This window comes from Geospiza fortis, unplaced genomic scaffold (genome assembly GCF_000277835.1).
Source record: "Geospiza fortis unplaced genomic scaffold, GeoFor_1.0 scaffold104, whole genome shotgun sequence".
In the NCBI taxonomy this organism is placed as follows: Eukaryota; Metazoa; Chordata; class Aves; order Passeriformes; family Thraupidae; genus Geospiza; species Geospiza fortis.
The window spans coordinates 2,268,433-2,286,459 of NW_005054325.1; the positions used below are offsets into that span (position 1 = coordinate 2,268,433).

The 18,027-nt window shown below is 40.9% G+C and overlaps 1 protein-coding gene across 1 annotated transcript in view; it reads left to right on the forward strand.

Annotated features, from left to right (window-relative positions):
- Positions 1–6,993, forward strand: part of DCDC2 (doublecortin domain containing 2) — a 51,901-nt gene extending 44,908 nt beyond the window's left edge. The window contains exons 9-10 of the mRNA XM_005420963.2: positions 4,382–4,720; positions 5,987–6,993. Of these exons, the coding sequence (XP_005421020.1) occupies positions 4,382–4,720; positions 5,987–6,094 (447 nt within the window). The 3' untranslated portion in view covers positions 6,095–6,993. The remainder of the gene's footprint in view (positions 1–4,381; positions 4,721–5,986) is intronic.
- Positions 6,994–18,027: the final 11,034 nt, after the last annotated feature.

The following is an 18,027-nucleotide window of genomic DNA, read 5'->3' on the forward strand; positions in this document are numbered from 1 at the left end:
TGTTTTTGCTGAGATTAAAAATACTGTCAAGCAGTTCTTGAATGCAAAATGAAATTGGCTCTGTTTCTCATCAACCTGTTAGTTAAGTCAGGAGGTTTCCAGAAGGTGAGCTGGGTCTGTATTTCCAGCAAGAAGCTGAGAACTGCTTCAGTTTTTCTGCATGCCTTTGGTTGAATATGCTTTTCAATGTACATATACAAGTCTTTTGTCAGTGAATCTTTTTATTGCTAGTCCATGACAAGAAAAGAACTCTTCTCACATTCACACAGGTATGGTTTCAAAACTAGTTGTTTTAAGTAATGTGCTTTCAAGCATGAAACTGCAAAAGCATCACCTTTGCTTAAAAGATGAAGGCAGCAATGCAAAAAAGAAGGTTACTTCCTATTTTCTTTCAACCATTCAAAAGGCAAAATTACAAGTCTTTTTATTATTAGTTCTGGCTATAGGAGGAATGGGGATAATCTACCACAGTGACTGGAGAAGCTCCCTGGTCTAGAACTCACTTGATTGTGAAAATAACGTTACGGAATAGGAATTCTTCTCCAGTCCAAGTTCAAGTTTTGCTGTTGTTTTTTGAGGTGTGTAGATGGGACTAAACTAATGCAGGAACATTTATTCTGTAGTTCATTACAGTATCCATGTCCAGTTACACTGGGCTACAACTGGTTGGTTGCTTCCAACATGAATTTTTGATATGCCTTTTGTTCTCTGTTATAACTCTCCATATCCTTATGATAACTGTGTTACATGGAAGTGCTAGAGGCACTCAGGCCTGGAGATATATCCAGAGCTGTTTCTCTGGATTTGAGATGCCCTGAGCTTTTATAGGAACCACAGATGTGAGGGACAGCTTCCTGTGAGCCAACACAATGGCCAAAGGCTGCACTCTTGACTTCTCAGAAACAAGAAGAGCAGTCCCACATCTGTCTTGGCTATCCATCTAATTCATTCCATACAGGAAGTTCTGACTGAGAATATTTTGATTATTTAAAAGGTAACTGATGAAAAGCTAAAAACTAAGATGGGAAATGTCACTGCTTCCTCATCAGTATACAAGGTTGTTGCTGACTTGAGTCTGATAATTTCTGCAAGGATAGGTAGGTCTCATTCAGCACACCTGTTTTGCTTTCACTATGCCCATCCTGGTTTATTCTGACTGAGGGAGCACAGTTTGTGGTAATTCTGGTGCATATATAATAGGCAATTTGTGCAGTCATAGGTGGAGGTATGGCTGGACTGCATCAAATTCAATGAAAAGGTTCCCAATGACTGCAGGGAACTTTAAATTACACCCTGGCCCATCAAGTACTTTAATGTAAGCTTTAGTTCGGTATTTCAGGATTACTGCTATCACTGAAACTGTTCAAGAAGGTAAAGTTAAGCATGTACAGCATTTACAGGCTTTGCACTATTAAGACCTCTGGTTTTCTCCCTCTTTCTGTTTTCTCCCCTGCATGTATATATGCAGATAAATATTATCTTTCTCTAAATATGAAAAATCCAAAATTTTCTAAGTATACCTCTTTCTCAGTGAAGAAAGTTTACTTAAAATAGAGAATGATAATTTATGCATAGTGAGTAGGTCAATAAAATCTCAGTAGAAAGTGTCACACTTTTTTAATATAAAGAGCAATGTACTATTTGGTGGGTGATTTTGGCCTTCAGTTTCCTCCCTACAGTCCTGTCTTAGGTCTGCTGTGCAGTCTGAAATGCACAGTCAGTGGTCATATCCACATTTGAAAGGCTAGCTTTGACTCTGCATGCAGAGGGAACTGTACTGCATTTCAGATTACCCTGTGAAAAGTAATGAATAGTCTTGTATAACTACACAATTACCTTGTGAAAAATAATGAATCAGTGTTGATTTTTAACTTGTTTGAAATGTCCATTCTTATGTAGTGTAGCTTGAAAGGAGATTAAATGAAGAATGTCTTTTGCTTTCCAATTATTAGCTGAAAACACAGCTTTTTATTTTTGTCTGTAATAATAATGACATTGTAGTAATATGCTCAGCTATCTTGAAATTTTCAGTTACTATGAAAACATTATACTTGCACTGATGGGAGTTGTTCTACTCATCTTGTTTTGTACTATTATTTTTCCTGTAATTTAGCTTGATTGATCAAGTTAAATTAGTTGGAATTGGAATGTTATTTCATGCCAGTACTATTCTCTGTGAGCTTTCAGTGAGTTTCTGGGCACAGAAATGCTGTGTTTATATTCTGTGTTGCTCAGATTTAACTCTTCAAAAATTTGCATCCGCATCTATTTTAGACAGATAAGGTCAAATGAATCTAGCTAGCATAGCGCTTTAGGAAATCACTGTCCCTCAAATGTCCATTGTGCTTCCATGCCCAAGACTGCTTCCACAGCAGAGAAACCAGTTAAAGCATTGGGATGCATACGTTTACACCATGGCATGAAGCCTACACACTTCCTTCTGCAGTCCAGAACAAGCCACCATACTAAAGCCACGCAGGCAAGAGCATACATTCACTTCTGCTTGTACCCACTACCAAAAAGCTGGAATGGTAATGTCCTGGATGACTACAACAGTTAACAGAAAAAGAACGTGTTGACTTTTCTCATCCTCTCTTCATTTAGTGTGTGTAATGTCATGGCAAACGGGTGTCATTAAGTAAAACCAAACACATTTTTAGTTAGTGGTGCCTGGTGCATGTAATTTGTCCCACCCTCCCCTGTTTCTGGTCAGAATTCAGAGCTGCTAATTTCCTTAGCAGAATGAAAGAAAATTAGTAGATAACATGTCTAAGAGTAGCAGGTAACTTCTGAGAATTTATGGATCTACAGATTCTTTGCTATTTTTATGTGCTGCAAGTTATGAAGGTTGAATCAAGTTTGCTTTGGATGGTGCCTTCTTTGAAGGTTTCTGTAAAGACTTGGCTTGTTAAAGTTTTATTTTAGTGGTAATAAGGCCAGTTTGATGTTACTAGATGAAAGTGAGTCAGAAAGGCTTGAATAAAAAATACATAGAAATGACTGTACCTCAAAAATCACGTACAGAGCCACTATTTACCTGTTTGTGTACCCACGTAGTATTCCTGGTAATTCCATATTCTGTGAATTAATGCAGCACAATAACTTGTTCATTTTGCAACTGTGCCAATATGGCATTGTACACTGGCATAATAAAGTTGTCTGATGTTGCTACTTAAATATCAAAGGAAAATCAAGATGTTTCATCAAGAGGCATCCATAAATTCTTGATCTTAGTGAACTGGCTCTTATTAATACATTGAAGGTGATGAGAGAATTCTTTTGAAATGTTATGATTAGTGAGGAAAAGAAATTTTTAGAAGACAACTTCTCTGTTGCAGATAGCTGCTTGCATAAAGGAGCTACTGAAGACAGTAAAATTCCAAACAGTTTTGATTAGGAGATATAATCTATTGCTTGTTTTGCTTTTGATTTAGAGTCTGATGAGGCTGGGTGGGAGGCAGACATCTTGTCACTCCTGTGGGATTTTTTTCACTTTATTTTCATTCATACCTCAGCTCAAGTATGTAAGTAATTTTGGCAGGTGGGAGCATTGGTGGACTGACTAGTCAGGTGACTCTTCAAAGCTGAAACTGGAAGGCAAATGACAAAGACCAGAGAATTTGTGCATCCATCTCCCAGGCTGTCATGAGATGATGCTGCCAGCAGCTTTATCCATAGTGAGTTTCTGATAACTCTTCTACAAGGTGAGGCAAGATCTTGTTTCTTCTGGCTGCTGGTCCAATTCTGTGTAGGAAAAAATTGCTGCCAATTGTCCAGCAAAACCTAACCAAGGCACTGTACACAGGGATCTTTGGAAAGGGAGTAATGTCTTGGAAGTGACCAGTGGTAGCTCTACCTCATCTCTCTAACCACTTTTCTGTGTATTCAAAGAAGACAAGACTGATGGTCATGGCATGGCCTGGTCCATAGGTAAAATGCTTCTGGGGGAACAGTTTGTAGGCTAGTAATACATGATATTTTCTTGTGACAGGATTTATTAACAAGTATGTACTAAATGCTAGAAAGTCAGAGAACCTGGAATAGATGGAACAGAGTAAGCTGTTGCTGTGTAAATTTAATTTAGCTCATTCTAGTTGTTTTGAGTGTGGTCAAATGGATTAAACTCCATGTAATAAATTTAATGGAGTTTAACCCATGAAAATAAATCTCACCAACACATTTTGGAAATGAAGAATAAAATGGCATTATGGGGTATAAGTAGAGGAGCATAATTTTCTGTCCATGTAGACAAACCTCAAATTAGCATACTTACTCCTCAGTAATGATGTAATTGTGAATTTGATGTCTGTCATGTTTCAGAATTGCACAGAGCATTCTGGTTTAAAATGCCTCATAATGCTGCTGCTTTTCCTTTCACCAGAGGCCAGCAGAAACTGTAGATGAAGAAGAAAATGTAGAAGAGGAAGATGACAGAGGAGAGGAGGCATATAAAGGAGAGTATCCAGAAGTGAATGGAGAAGAAAGTGGGGAAACTGTTAAAGAAAGAATTGACATGGAAAAAAACGAAAAGAAATTAAATGAAAATTATGAAGATGAAGCAGGAGAAACAGAGAATGTTGACCAAGCAGAGGAAAAGGAACTTATCCATTTAAATGGCAAAAACAATGAAGGAAATGGTGAGGGAATGGAACATTTGAACTACCAAGGTGTTCTTCAGCCTGAAGAAGAAATAAAAGAGGATTCTGGCAGTCAGAACCAGGTGAGTGTTTATTCTTTCAAACTTTCTTATGGTATTGTTCCTCATTCATCTCAGCCTTATGGTTTTCATCTGCTCTCTAAGGAGTGAATTTCTGATAAAGTCCTGAGACCATTTATGAGAACTTTGGTTTGTGGAAAAGTTGTTTTTCGTCTGTACAGATCAGTTACATCAGTAATTACATTATATGCCCTCTGACTGAGAGAGCAGATGTTTCTCACTATTTGATGAATCTGCATCTTCTACTTTCCTTAGTATGCTGAATTTTGAAAAAAAAAGTAATGAAAAAAGATTCTTGCAGTTTCCAGAAAAGCAGAATCATTATATATTTCTACTCTACTTTGTTTTCTAGGACAGAGCAGAAGCGTGTGTTCATGACACCAGTGCCTCATTATTTTGATGAATTGACTTTCACAAAAGTTGCATTTCATAAAGAGCTTTTGCCATTGCTTTGTGGAAGTTTCATCTCTTTTTCTTAGAAAGTGAAAAATACAGTGGATATGAACAACATCCTTCAAAGCAAGGGGCTTTAGTCAGTTTAATAGCAAATATCCTATTAATTTAGGATACGTGGTAACATGCTGTTGGCTTAGATGGAGGGATGCAATCCACATAAATAAGGAGAACTCCCCTGACTGTCAGGTGAACTGACCAGCTCACAGAATGTGGGAAACAAAGTGTTTTGTTTGATGGGGAGAATCCAGGTCTGGGAAGAGTGGGATTCCTGAGTGTCAGAAGCAGAGCAAACTGCTGCACATTCCCTGCCTACAGGCTGCTGAAAAAGACTTTCTTCCTCTGCTTCCTGTGACACTGGGAGTGGTTTCTTGAACTTTGCAACTGGGCTTCCTTCTGTTTCTGTATGACACACAAGAATATTTTTCAGTTGAGAGAGTTGAGTAACATGACATTTTCTTGAGCTCTGAATTTATTCTGTCCTTCATATATTTGAAACTTTTGTTTTAGATAAGCTGAAGTTATTTATGGAAAGGGAGAAAGTGAGTGAGCATTCACTTTAAATGCATATGTGGGTAACTGGATGCTTGAAGAAAAAACTGTAGGGGTGAACCTCTAATGTGAGTGCTTTCTCCTTTGGAAGATATATAAGTATAAAATAAATGAAAATTTTAACATGGTCACTCTTGGAAAACATGTTTTTCACATTAAGAATACCTTGTGGAAATTTTAATATGAGGTGCTTAATGCTGTATTGAAATGAAGTGAAATCTTTGGTACCTGATGACAGTAACAGTGCCTGTCCTTTTTCCTGAGGCTGATCCTGGTCTTGAAAAAGCATCCACAAGTCCAAGGGTGACAATCACCAGCCCACAAGAAAGTGAAAAGAACGACCAGAGCAATGACTATGCAGCAGTTGCATAAAGAAGAAAAATGTCATGAGCAGAAAATGAAAAAGGAAAACACCTTAAATATAAGGCATGTTATTTTTTGTGATTGCTAAGGAAGGAGGGTTGAGAAATGAGTGGAGAGATGATGATGCTCTATGGACTGATGAAAAACAAGCATTTATATCTACTAGAAGAACATAGAATTATTTTTACAGAGTGAGATTTTCTGATAGGATTAAGGGGTGAAAATACAAGAGAACTTTATAGTAGTATTAGAAATAAATGAACTATTCTGTGGTATCAGATAGCAATAATAGAGCAACCACAAAAATTACACTGTTCCAGGGAAATAAAAAGAGACCCACCCAGATTCAATGTCAAAACTTCTTTTCAATTTGTTCATGAAAGGAAACTATTTTTCACCTTTTAACTAGGATATCTGTAGTTTTTCCTCTAAAATTCCACATGATAGGTATAATTTCCAGGTATAACATTAGGATATAACTAGAATATGTTCCTCACCTAATGGATATATGCTCACAGAAAATGGTTTACTATAATGAGGGACCAGTTCAATGTTACTAAATAGTCTATTTTCAGTATATTAATTAGAATTATTAGGTTTTGCATGCATAAACAGCACTTATTTAGCATTATGAATACATGGGGACAGCTTGCAATACTGCAGCTTGTTTCCATTTAAAACAGAAAATTTTGTTGATTGTCCTGCACTGATTCACTAATAGTGAATTATTGTCATCATGAACAAAAAACAAAGGAAGACTACATAGTATATTAGTTTAAAATTTTGAATTTGGATGGATTTGTAATTCAGTGAAAGATAAGCTTAATTTATTAATGAAATTAAAAAAAATTTGCCACATGCTTGGATTCAGAAATTTCTGAAACTGAAATTTCCATGAAACCATTGCTGTTGATGGAGCCATTTTAATATGTGAGACATCAGGATGAACCCACCCAGCTTTCTGTAAAAGTCAGGAACAATTATTGCATTTATGAACCCTTTGCATAGCCTTAATGGTTGGAAGTGCGCCATCGTCCTTTTGAGCAAGCTGTCTCCTGATAGGCTGTGGCTTAATATGCTTTAGTGAATAAGGCATTGATCCACAGTATTAATTCTCTTAATGACACTGATTCCATTGCTCTTATCATTTCTCTGTTAGTAATGGGAATAATTTGTAGTTCATGGAAATACAGCCCTGAGCATAATTTTATTAATTATACAAAAGAAATAGTGGGTTTCCTTATCATTAATGCTAGTAAATTATTACTACAAGAAACTTGATGTCATTTTTGTTGATTTCATGCCATTAAGACAAGAATTACATTTATGAACAAATTGAAGTTGAAGCACTATTTAAGGAATGTGAAGAGCCACTTGTCATAACTGAAACTCAAACAAACATCTTCCCTTCTTCTACTAGTTATTAAGTATATTTTTCCAATGTAATAGAAATTTGTGGAGATCCTTCAGCATATTTCTGTGCTTTGGCAATGTAGGTATAAAAGACATGTTAAAAAATGTATGAACAGGGTTAGAACAGTTTGCCCTGTCACATCTCTGAATTGTCTGTGAAACCCTGAAACCTTCTGTCTGTGAAACCTGTAGCTTCTGTTGAGCTGTCTGACAAAGATCGAAGGGAATATTGCATTTGTGATCAGTTCAAAATAAGCTCCTCATTTAGCCAAGCTCTTAAGCAAAGTATGCATGCTTCTCTTTTTTTTTTTTGTGATAGCAATTAAGCCTATGCTCAAATATATTTGATTTCTCTGGGATTTAAAAAGACATTTATAGTTAAGCAAATGTAAAAACCAACCAACTCTTCCCCCCTGCCCCCCACCAGAAGCCTGAAACAGAATGGATAAAATAACTGTGGGTGATAGTGAGGTAAAATGACAGAGGTGCCTTTATTGTTGGTTTCTATTTATAGCTTCTGAGTGCCAGTAGTTTCTGTCATTTCTTTCCTTTCCCCAAAAGTTCGGTATTTTCCATGCATAAAAGACTAACAGATATAAATACGAATAATTTAAAGGATTAAACTAAATTCTAGGGAAATGTAATATTATCATTTTTCTTCATAGGAACATGAAATTCCTGTGAGTGTTACTCAACTTTGAAAATGTTTCCCCCTCTGTTCTCTTGTAAAAAAGACAGGATATATTTCTTCAGGAAAGCAAATCAGACTGCTTGGAAATAGATATATGACCATTTTATCATTCACCTTGCAACACTGATAACATGAATTTTGTATCATGTTCTTTTATTTAGGGAAATGAGTTTATTCCTAACAAAAAATTCTAGTAGAAATTAAACTAGAAAGATACAGGTGGTCTTGCTAATAGTTTCTCTGTCATGATCTGCTGTGTGTGATGGCTTATCTCAGTTTCACCTGAGAAATACATTATTTTGTAAAGTTTTTGTAATGTTGTTGTATTAAGCTTATGTACAACAATTCTGAGAGTTTTTTAAAGAACTGTTTTCTTGTTTTGCTTTTATTTTTAAAAATAATTTGCTATTAAAGAGAACTAGTACAGATATTCCTGTGTTTTCTCTCATATCAAGGCCTGTTTGATGTTAAATCTGTCTTTGGGGTACTGACTTTATAAATTTGGTGATTTTGCACCTGATAGGATTCTCCCATAACTAAAACTTACTTTAAAAAAAAACCAAAAACAACTGATTTGGTAGTTTTCCTATTGCAACTGTGAAAGAAAATATGTTGACAATGTAGCTGATACATAGTTACAAATGTAAGACTATTGGTGCAGCTAAACTTGCGCGGGGAGTTTTTTAATGTCACAGCTCAGGTTAGGCCTGGGTTATTGGGATGTGTGCACTGTTCAGGCAATACTCAGCAAATGACAAGAGTTTTATCTGTTCACTGGCAATTCCTGGTAAGATTACCAAACTTCTACGTGTCTCCCTGCAGAGATTCCTAATTTCAGCAAAGCATTAAAGCATAGGCTTAAATCCCATAGGACTGCAGTTTTCATTGAATTTTAACTAATGCTGTGGTGCCTTGACATGTCAGAGCCAAAATAAAGTTAGTTTGTGTAAAAAAAATGGGTGAAAATAAGGAAAATATAATCCCTGCTCAGTTTCATCTAAAGTACAGTGAAATAAACCTGTGTGCAGAAGAATAAAAGAGTGAGTATTCCGATCACTTGAAAATACAGGGACAGGATTGTTGCTGGGCTATTTTAATTGATTACCCCAAATGTAGATTAAAACAACGGTTAGATAATAAATGTAAATACCAAATGAAGTATCTCCAGGAAAGGTGTGTTTACTAAGTAGTTGCAATCAAAATGATTGAATGGGGATACACTCAAGGATGTTTTGTTCGGGATGGCTGACAGCCTTCAATCCAAGTTTTGATTAAAAGAAGTGCTGTGGACGTGGCAATAGACAGTGGAGCCACCTGCTCTCTGTAGTTTATTCTGTGTGTGCACCTTTGTATCCATCAATTTACAGATGTGTGTGAGTGCTGAAACTGCAGGCATTTGCTGTGTGCTCACACACTGCACACATAACTCGTGCATATTAATGGTTTAATCTTCTTATAACATTAGTGATGGGAAATTATTATTGGTTGTAGCTGAAATTTTCTATAATTATACAAGATTATATAATCTTATATATATCAAAACCTAGTAATAACTTCATAAAAAGGGTGATGTATTTTCTTATGTTGTATGTACACTTCAGTGCTTTGCTGAACCAAGCTCTGAAGTCTTGAAACACTGAAGTAAAAAGGAAATATTGGCCTGGGAGCTACTGGAAGCTATGGGGGCCATAAGGAAGTGGACAGGATTTGGAAAATTCAAGAAAGAAAGTACAAGTCTAGAGTGTAACACATGACACCAAAACATTGAAAGGTCTTTAGTATTAACCTGGTGAGTGGAGGAGTCCCCCAGCACTGTCAGATGGGGCTGTCAGAGGACATTGCTTGGGACTGTCCTGTAAGAACCAGGCTGTGCTTAGAAAGCCACAGGTGAGCCTCCATCTGGCATCCACAGCTTGAGTGTGTCGAGCTGGGACCCTCTGCCCTGCAATGGGGACACACCTTCCCTATTCCCTGATTTGCCCTCATCTTTGTACTGCCCTGAGACCAGGGTCAGCCCCAAGGCCCCTGCAGAGAGCAAGCCAGACCCTATGTGTGTGGGGCTGGGACCTGAACATCTCACCACATGGCTGAATTAAACGTCTGTGGATATTATGCAAAGGTCCTTTTTGCTTCCTTATGCTGGACTATGTTAGCAACGATTCAGATTGCTACACTGCAAGGCAGGTTTTTCCTCCCAGCACTGCCAGCATGGATATGGTGGTGTTCCTGGTGGCTCCACACCCACTCCAGTCTTTCAGAGACACTGCAGAACCTTTCCTCCCTCCCTCACCCCGCTGGCCGCACATTCTGGGGGCACAGCCCGAGGAGGGTGAAAGGCAGCCCTCTGCATCTCTGCCAGGCCCACTACCAGCCTAGACCAAGGATCTAGGACATGGAGGTGCCCCCACCCCTCCCTGCAGGCAGGCTGCCTGCTCCCTGGCCAGGCTCTGAGTATGGAAATCATGGAGTGCAGGCCTCCCTGTCAGCACTGCTCCGTGCCTCCTACTGGATCTGGTGGCTCTTGGCTCCCACAGACCTACCTTCCAATCAGCACTGGCGTGCAGCTGAGGAAGGCACTGGCACAGGACTTCTCTCCAGCGTGGCCAGTGTCTGTCTTGCACAGGGAGCCCAGAGCTGGACACAGGTGAGGGGAAAGGTCACCTCCCTCCACCTGCTGCCAGAGCTTTGCCTACTGCAGCCCAGGGTTCTGTCAGCCACCTCTGCCCCAAGAGCACTTTGACACCTTCAAACTGGGGCTATTCCTGGGGTCCTCTATGACCCAGGTGTTTGCACAGCTGCTTCAGAGCTGGCTGTGCACCAGCATCTATTGCTGCAAGGGTTTGTCCCTCCCTGGTGTTGGAGACTGAAATGTTTAAATTTATGGCTTAAACATCTTCATGAAGTACTTTTGCCTATTGTAGCAAAACTGTATAAAAGCAGCAGAGAAAACCACCATACCCTGACTAAGGCCCTGCACTGCTCATTGACTGAGATAAGGTGACTCAGGTCTGGGATGGGGAAAGAAGAATACATTCACAGAGGGATCAAGCTTAGCACCCTCGAGGTGGAGAACACAGCCCCAGGGCTATCAGCTGCCAGACTCGAACAGACCCCTACACTAAAGGAGGGGGCAAGGAGAGGTTTTGGGTGGCAAAAGAGCCTCTGCCAGAGGCAATGAGCACCCACCCATCCTCTGCTGTGCAGAGGACCTCAGCTCTGGGGCCCTTTCACCCCAGGAAAAGCCACATCCACATGAAGGACAGCAGAGGGGGTGTCGTGGCCTGTCAAATGAGCCCCCACAAAGGAGTCCCCAGACCCTGCACTGGAGCACTGAAACATGATGCTACAGATCCACTGTGTTGCAAGGGATAGTGCCAAACTGGCTGCCTGCAAGGCAGGTACATGGGCATTCCCACCTGGCCCAAATGTATATTAATCCATTGGATTCTATACTTTCAGCAGCAGGAGGTGGGGAACCCTCACCACTAAAAAGACCAGATGGAGGGGAGCAACAAGATGTCATTGGGACCCTTGGGAGGGTGATATGTTTTTATCTAATCCAAGTCACTCTCTCCCTGTGTCATCCCCACTCTCCCCCTTTTTCTCTTCCTTTCTTTTTCTTTCTCTTTGCCTCTTTTACTATTAAATAAAATATATGAACTTTGTTGGCACAACATCTAACTTCATTTGGTTTTAATCAAGTTTTGGGGTATATTTTGAACCTTTCTGGGTTCAATCCATTTTAGTCACAGAGACATTTTTTTTCTTGGCTCTTCTATGTTAGAACCAGTTTGAACACCTGGGTGCAGTACTTGGCTCTTGCCCTGGTTGAGCTGCAGGCAGTTCCAGCCCCTTTCTCCAGGCCATCAAGGCTCCTTGGGAGGCTTGGGAGAAAAGAGCAGTTTGTACTCACTATTTGGAGTAACACGACTTCTTCCCCATAGTGGAATACTGTGTTGAGACACTAAACCAAAAGGTTTTATAAGGATCTAAGGGAAAGTACATTTCTTAAAGCTCACTGCACTGCTTTCAATTCTTAGTTTTGGGCTATTCTTGTTTTCTTCTTTCTCATCCTATCTCTATCAGAAACTAAAAAATCCCGTTCAGATTTTAAGGTTTTAAATATTAAACTGTTTATGTTTCCTTCTTCTTCAAGGCTGTTCAACACAGTCAAATGAAAAAGCATTTCTAGAAATGCATATTCCAATTTAAATGCTACACCTGGTAAGAGAATTTCTGTCAAATGCTAAAACCACCCCCCTCCTCCCCAATATTATACTATTTATTTTTAAGCAAATTATTTTTTTTAAATGTGATTATTCTTACAGATATTTATCATTAAGAAATTAACTCCCAGTTTCTCCTTCCTCTCTAGCTGAGCAGGACTTTCCCACACTGTGAGTATCCCAGTGGCTGGAAACTGTGTCTGGGAAGAGGTAAAGTGGTATGAGTCTTTGGGGACTCCTGCTTGAGAAGATGTGAACAGCCAACCCCAGGGGGGGGAAAATAAGAAGTCCAGCCTTCAGCTAAAGTAGTTTTGTGGATGAACCACTTGAATGTTGTAGAACCAAGGAGCTCAACAAAATCAACGCTTGAGATATGAGCAAATCCTTATTTTATTACCGAATACTTAGAGGGTGGGTGGTACTTCAGGTTTGTGTACACATAGGTGAGTGAATTCTCCCACACTTGAGAGAAGAAAATGTGTTCAGACTTCAGTAACACATAGACTTTTCTCCTTGTATTCATTGGGATTTAACTAGATTAACTCTGATTTAACTAGAGATTTGAGCGATTTAAACTACCCTGTCACTGTCTTATTTTCTGAAAAATCCCCTCACCAGGATTTCTTCTCCTGGGAAGCTGAGAAGCCTCAAAGAGAAATGAAAACAATAATTATCTGATTGCTTCTCCTGTGTTTGCTGCTTTGGAATGTGGTCTGGAGATTGCTTACCAACTGGTCATTGTTTGATTGGTTTCATGTGAATTGTTTTAACTTAACGACCAATCACATCCAGCTGTGTTGAGGCCCTGGCAAGTCATGAGTTTTTCATTATAAATCTTGTTACGGCTTCTGTCTGTATCCTTTCTATATTCTTTAGTACAGTTTTAGTATAGCATTCTTTAATATAATATAAGTACATAAAATAATAAATTAGCCTTCTAAGAATATGGAGTCAGATTTCATCAATTCCTCCTTTGTCCTGGGGACCCAGAAAATACCACACTCCCCTGTCTCCGCGATGAAGTGGTGGTTTCAGAGATAACAACTCACATTGCCACTGTACTTTGGGTACTCAGCTTGGTATCCTCACAAAGATGTTGCCCTTTCTTCCTCTGCTGCCATGGGTTTTGGTTTCATCACTACAAACAATCTCCTCATCCTTCTGTTTCTCTGCTACGTTTGCTTCTTCCAGTTTGGTTGTAAGAAAATATACTACTAAAAATAATGCCTGTACCACATTCTCTCTTATAAATTGTTGATTCAAGTCTGGCATCCTTAGAGTAACCTGAGCTTTACACCCTGTGTCATTCTCTTATTGTTCCCACTGACCCCCACAGAGTTAGCACCAAATAGAAATGACCTTGGTGAAAAACGCCAATCACTTGTTTTTAAAATTTTAAAAGTTTAATAGTAATAAAATGGTTATAAAAATAGTAATATAATTAGAGTAATAATAATTTGGACAATTTGGATTAGGACAATATGAGACAACAGAAACAAAGAGTTACAGACAGTCCAGGTACCTCTTTCTGGGCAAAATAAGCTCCAAAAAGGACACACGTTAACAGAGGATTAACCCTTAAAAACAATAGCCTGTTGGATAATTCATACACCTCATACATGATGCATAAATTCCATTAAAATACAGGATTCTGTCTGGTCATCGTCAGCTTCTTCCTCTTAATCCTAACGGCATTGTCCTGCCTGAGTGAGGCGGGAAGAAGATCGTTTCTCCTGATAATGGAGCAATAAATTCTCTTTCTCTGAAAGATTTCAGTGTCCTGTGGCTGCTATCTCAGTGGAAGTCCTTTCTTTAGAAAAAGTATCTTACATAGCATAGTTTCTATTTTAATATTATGTTATAACCTAAAACTATATTTAATACACTACTTAAGAAAATTAATACATCATAGCTTTCTAACATAACACATGTAATATTCATTTTAATATTTGCGAAAAGCAAATCATAAAATACACATTTTTCACACTTTGGTAAGACAAGGACTAGGATTTGCATCCAATATTTAAAAGTAGTCTCCTTCTGCAGTGAAAGAGGCACGGTTAAAGACTATTTCTCCTTTTCATGCAGCACAAGGCCTAGCTCAAGATGAGCCAAGAGTTCATAGTTCAAAGTACCCTGACCCCGTGACTGCAGGTGGTATATCCCAGGACAAGGAAGATAAGGTAGCTAAGCCTCTCGAGTGCCTCTGGCTGGGGGCCTCACCCTCAGGCACATCTGATGCTTGCAGATGGTCCTGAGTTTGTGCAAAGGGAGGCACACATCTGTTGTAGAAGCATCGTGCTTGCTCATGGGGACTAGAGCCTTTCCCTGGAAGAACCTTTCCAAGTATGATTTTCTGTGGGGAAACTAGAGCAGAGGGTTTTTTGCATAAAAGGAGTGGGTTGTTTGTTTGTTTTTTTTGTTTGTTTTGGTGGCGGGGTGGGTAGTTAATCTCAAAGATTAATATTAATATATAATAACATTTAATATTGGTGTTAAGACTTTTTTCACTCACTAGCACCTCTCTACACTTGGATGTTCCACTGCTGTCCCACAGCAGGGAGAGCCCTGGTGCTGCCGAGGGCCCCTGAGTGTGGCTGCTGGGGCTGGGCAGGCGCCAGCAGTGGCCTGGCTGGTGCGTGTGGGATGCAGATCATGGTTTGCTGACTGACCTCGTGGTGTTTGCCACTGCTCTCAGACAAATGCCTACTCCTCTGGAAGCTTCCAGCAGGTGAAAAAGCTACACCCAATACTGCCTTATGAGGGCTCCTGTACCAAAAGAAGTTGAGGTCAAGTGTCAGTAGCATATGTCTGTGGGTATTGGGCTCCTGTGGTGCTCCCAGCAGCTTTGCTTTTTTAACTGCTCAGCCCTGCATACAAGCAGGGGGCCAGTGATCCAGCGCTGGATTAGTTCCCTTCCCCACGCGATGCAGGCTGCAGTCCTTGACACCTCTGTTCTCTGCACTTTGCTGTGAGCGTGCCTCGGTACAGGCCTGATGTGCACAGGAAGCATGGCCAGCAGCCTCCCCACAGACCAGATCTGGAGATACTTTGGTGTCCACTTTGAGTTTCTTCTACACTGCCCCAGTCCCTTTGAGGGGGATCCCCAGGAGGTCCCTGGGGGGCCCCCTAAGCTGTGTGTTCCCTGGTAGCAGCAGGCAGGCACGGAGACTCCACACGGCTTCTGAGGGTGCTGATTAGATGAGGGTTTATTGGGGGTCCCACCCTCGGGAGCAGCATGGTTCCTGAGGGAGAAGGGGGAAAGGAGGAGGGAGGGGGACAGAGGGAGAGCCGAGGGAGAGAAGGGGCCAAGAGAAAAGCTTCTGTTCTCCCTAGCACAGTTTAACAGGGAGATTCAAAGCAGGCACAGAATAAGGCTTGGGCCAATGGGATTACAGATCCATGATACCGCAGGGGAGGATCCCTGGCTTGGAATAAACCGTACATTTTCGAGGGGTGAGACAGAGCATACCATTTAACTAAATGTAACACCACATACACCAACATCTGTGTGATGCACAGCTGGGTGTTTTAAAGATAAGGACTTGATGGGCTGGTCTGCACTACTCCTGGAGAGAGGTTTGGGACCTGCTCTGTGTATGCCTGCTTGCTGGCTTGCTCGCACACAGCCTGTGTGAGGAGACTTGGCAACACACCAGCCAACTAAAGACCAGAGCCATCTCAACACGGATGCCATGAATGCATCTGCAGAGACAAAACAATCTGCTGTCAGGTCTGGAGTTGCTTTTGAGCTGGGGCCTTGAAGGTTTATGCCAGTGGTTCAGGCAGGTGAACTTCTGTGTGAGCTGGAGAATGTTTTATTTTCATATTTTTGGCTAAACACATGTGGTGCCTGAAGAGCAAGGAGTTTAGTTCTGAGAGGCTTGCTGAGGCACTCCTCAGAGGGCAGCCACTGCTGCTGGAGGGGCAGAGGAAGGGCAGAGGACTGACAATGCTCTGTGTCAGGGTAAAGATCTGTCTACATCTCGTGTAAGACCTGTGGTCAAACACAAGACACATTTAAACCAACAAACTCAATTTATCACTTTCCAGTTACATCATCACCTGGAGGTCAGAGCAAACTCTTTGCCACCCATTCTGTTGTGATTTTAAGCCAAAGACAAGCTGGCTGCATGTGCTGCAATCATCTCTCTTTAACTGGTGTTCACTGCAAGGGACCAAGCTCTTTCTGTTCCTCCCCTAGCATAAGATGGTGATGTCTCTGTGCAATCCTCTGACTTCTCTCCCTCAGGGAAATCCCCAGGGCCCTGCCTTGGAAGACTATCATAGAGTTTTCCCCACCTAAGTTAACCCATGGTGCTCTGCAGCACTACTGCCAATCTACATTAGATTGCCTCCCCCATTGGCCAGCTGACATTGCTGTGAGAAAAAACTACTCACTTTGAAAATTTGAAAGGTTTAATAAACCTTGACAAAAATACAACAAAAGGACTACATAAAGAAAAATTTGCAGCACTGGGAACTACCCTCATGGATACCACCTCACCAGGTTCCTCTTCAAGATGGATGTTCAGTCTTTTATACCCCTGGGGGTTGCCTCAGCCAGCCCTGGCCCCTCCCAATGTCTGTCAGTCGGCTCTTCTTTGCCATTTAACCATGGAGACTGCTTTCTTGATTGGGGGTCAGGTGTTGCCATGCCACACCCTCTAAGCACCAAGCTTTTCCATTCCCAGCTGTCCCCAGTAAGGGGCACATGTGCAGCCTTCTTTCTACCTGTCTTAGACAACCCAGGCTGTCTGATGGCAGCAATACAGAGTGGAGGGAAAAGGGAACTATGGGGAGAACAGAGGAATCTAAACTACAATAACATAACAATAACATAACTATACATCATTAAAGCTTTTCTTAATACTCACACAATAGTCGTCCCGTAATTGTGAGAGCCAATCATCTCATTGTCTACCTGTAACACTGTCCACCCCAATTGTTCATCCCTCATCCCTCTACAGGTTGCTGCCCTTTACCCACCTCTGTGCCCTCAGGTCATTGGTCACTGACCCCACACTTAGGTCGTGCAGAGCACATGGTCTGGTCTTTTGTCTCTGGTCCCTTTGGTGTGGTGAATGCAGTTAAACCCTCGCTGGAATATATAATGCAAAGACCCTTCCTGTCTTTCCTCTGCTGAGCTATTTGTGGCATATGCATGGACTTGAAATGGCTGTTCCCATGGCCTTTCTTTGAGCAGCTTCTGGAGGAGATGCCTCAACGAAGGTTGCAGCATTTCTACCACCCTGCCGTGCTGCGACAGTCTCCCTCTGGTGAAATCTTAGACCTTGGCTCTCAGGGCACCAGGGAGTTCACATGGCTGCTATGGTGATTTATGGAAGAGCGCCGGAGCTGCCTCTGCTCTAAAAGCTCAGCTACAGGTCAGAGTTAAAAGTTGTCACTGGCTTCTGTGGCTGTCCTTAGTGAATGCTTCTGCTCTGATTTGTGCCTTGCTCAGGGCTTTCTCAGTCACCTCTGATATGCAAGGGGAGGTGCAAATGAACCCACTCATTTATGACCTTACAAAGCAGGGAGCCAGAAACGCAGTCAGCCTGTACGTGAGGGATACTGGGGCACCCTCCAATTTGTGCTTCTTGGAGATAGTG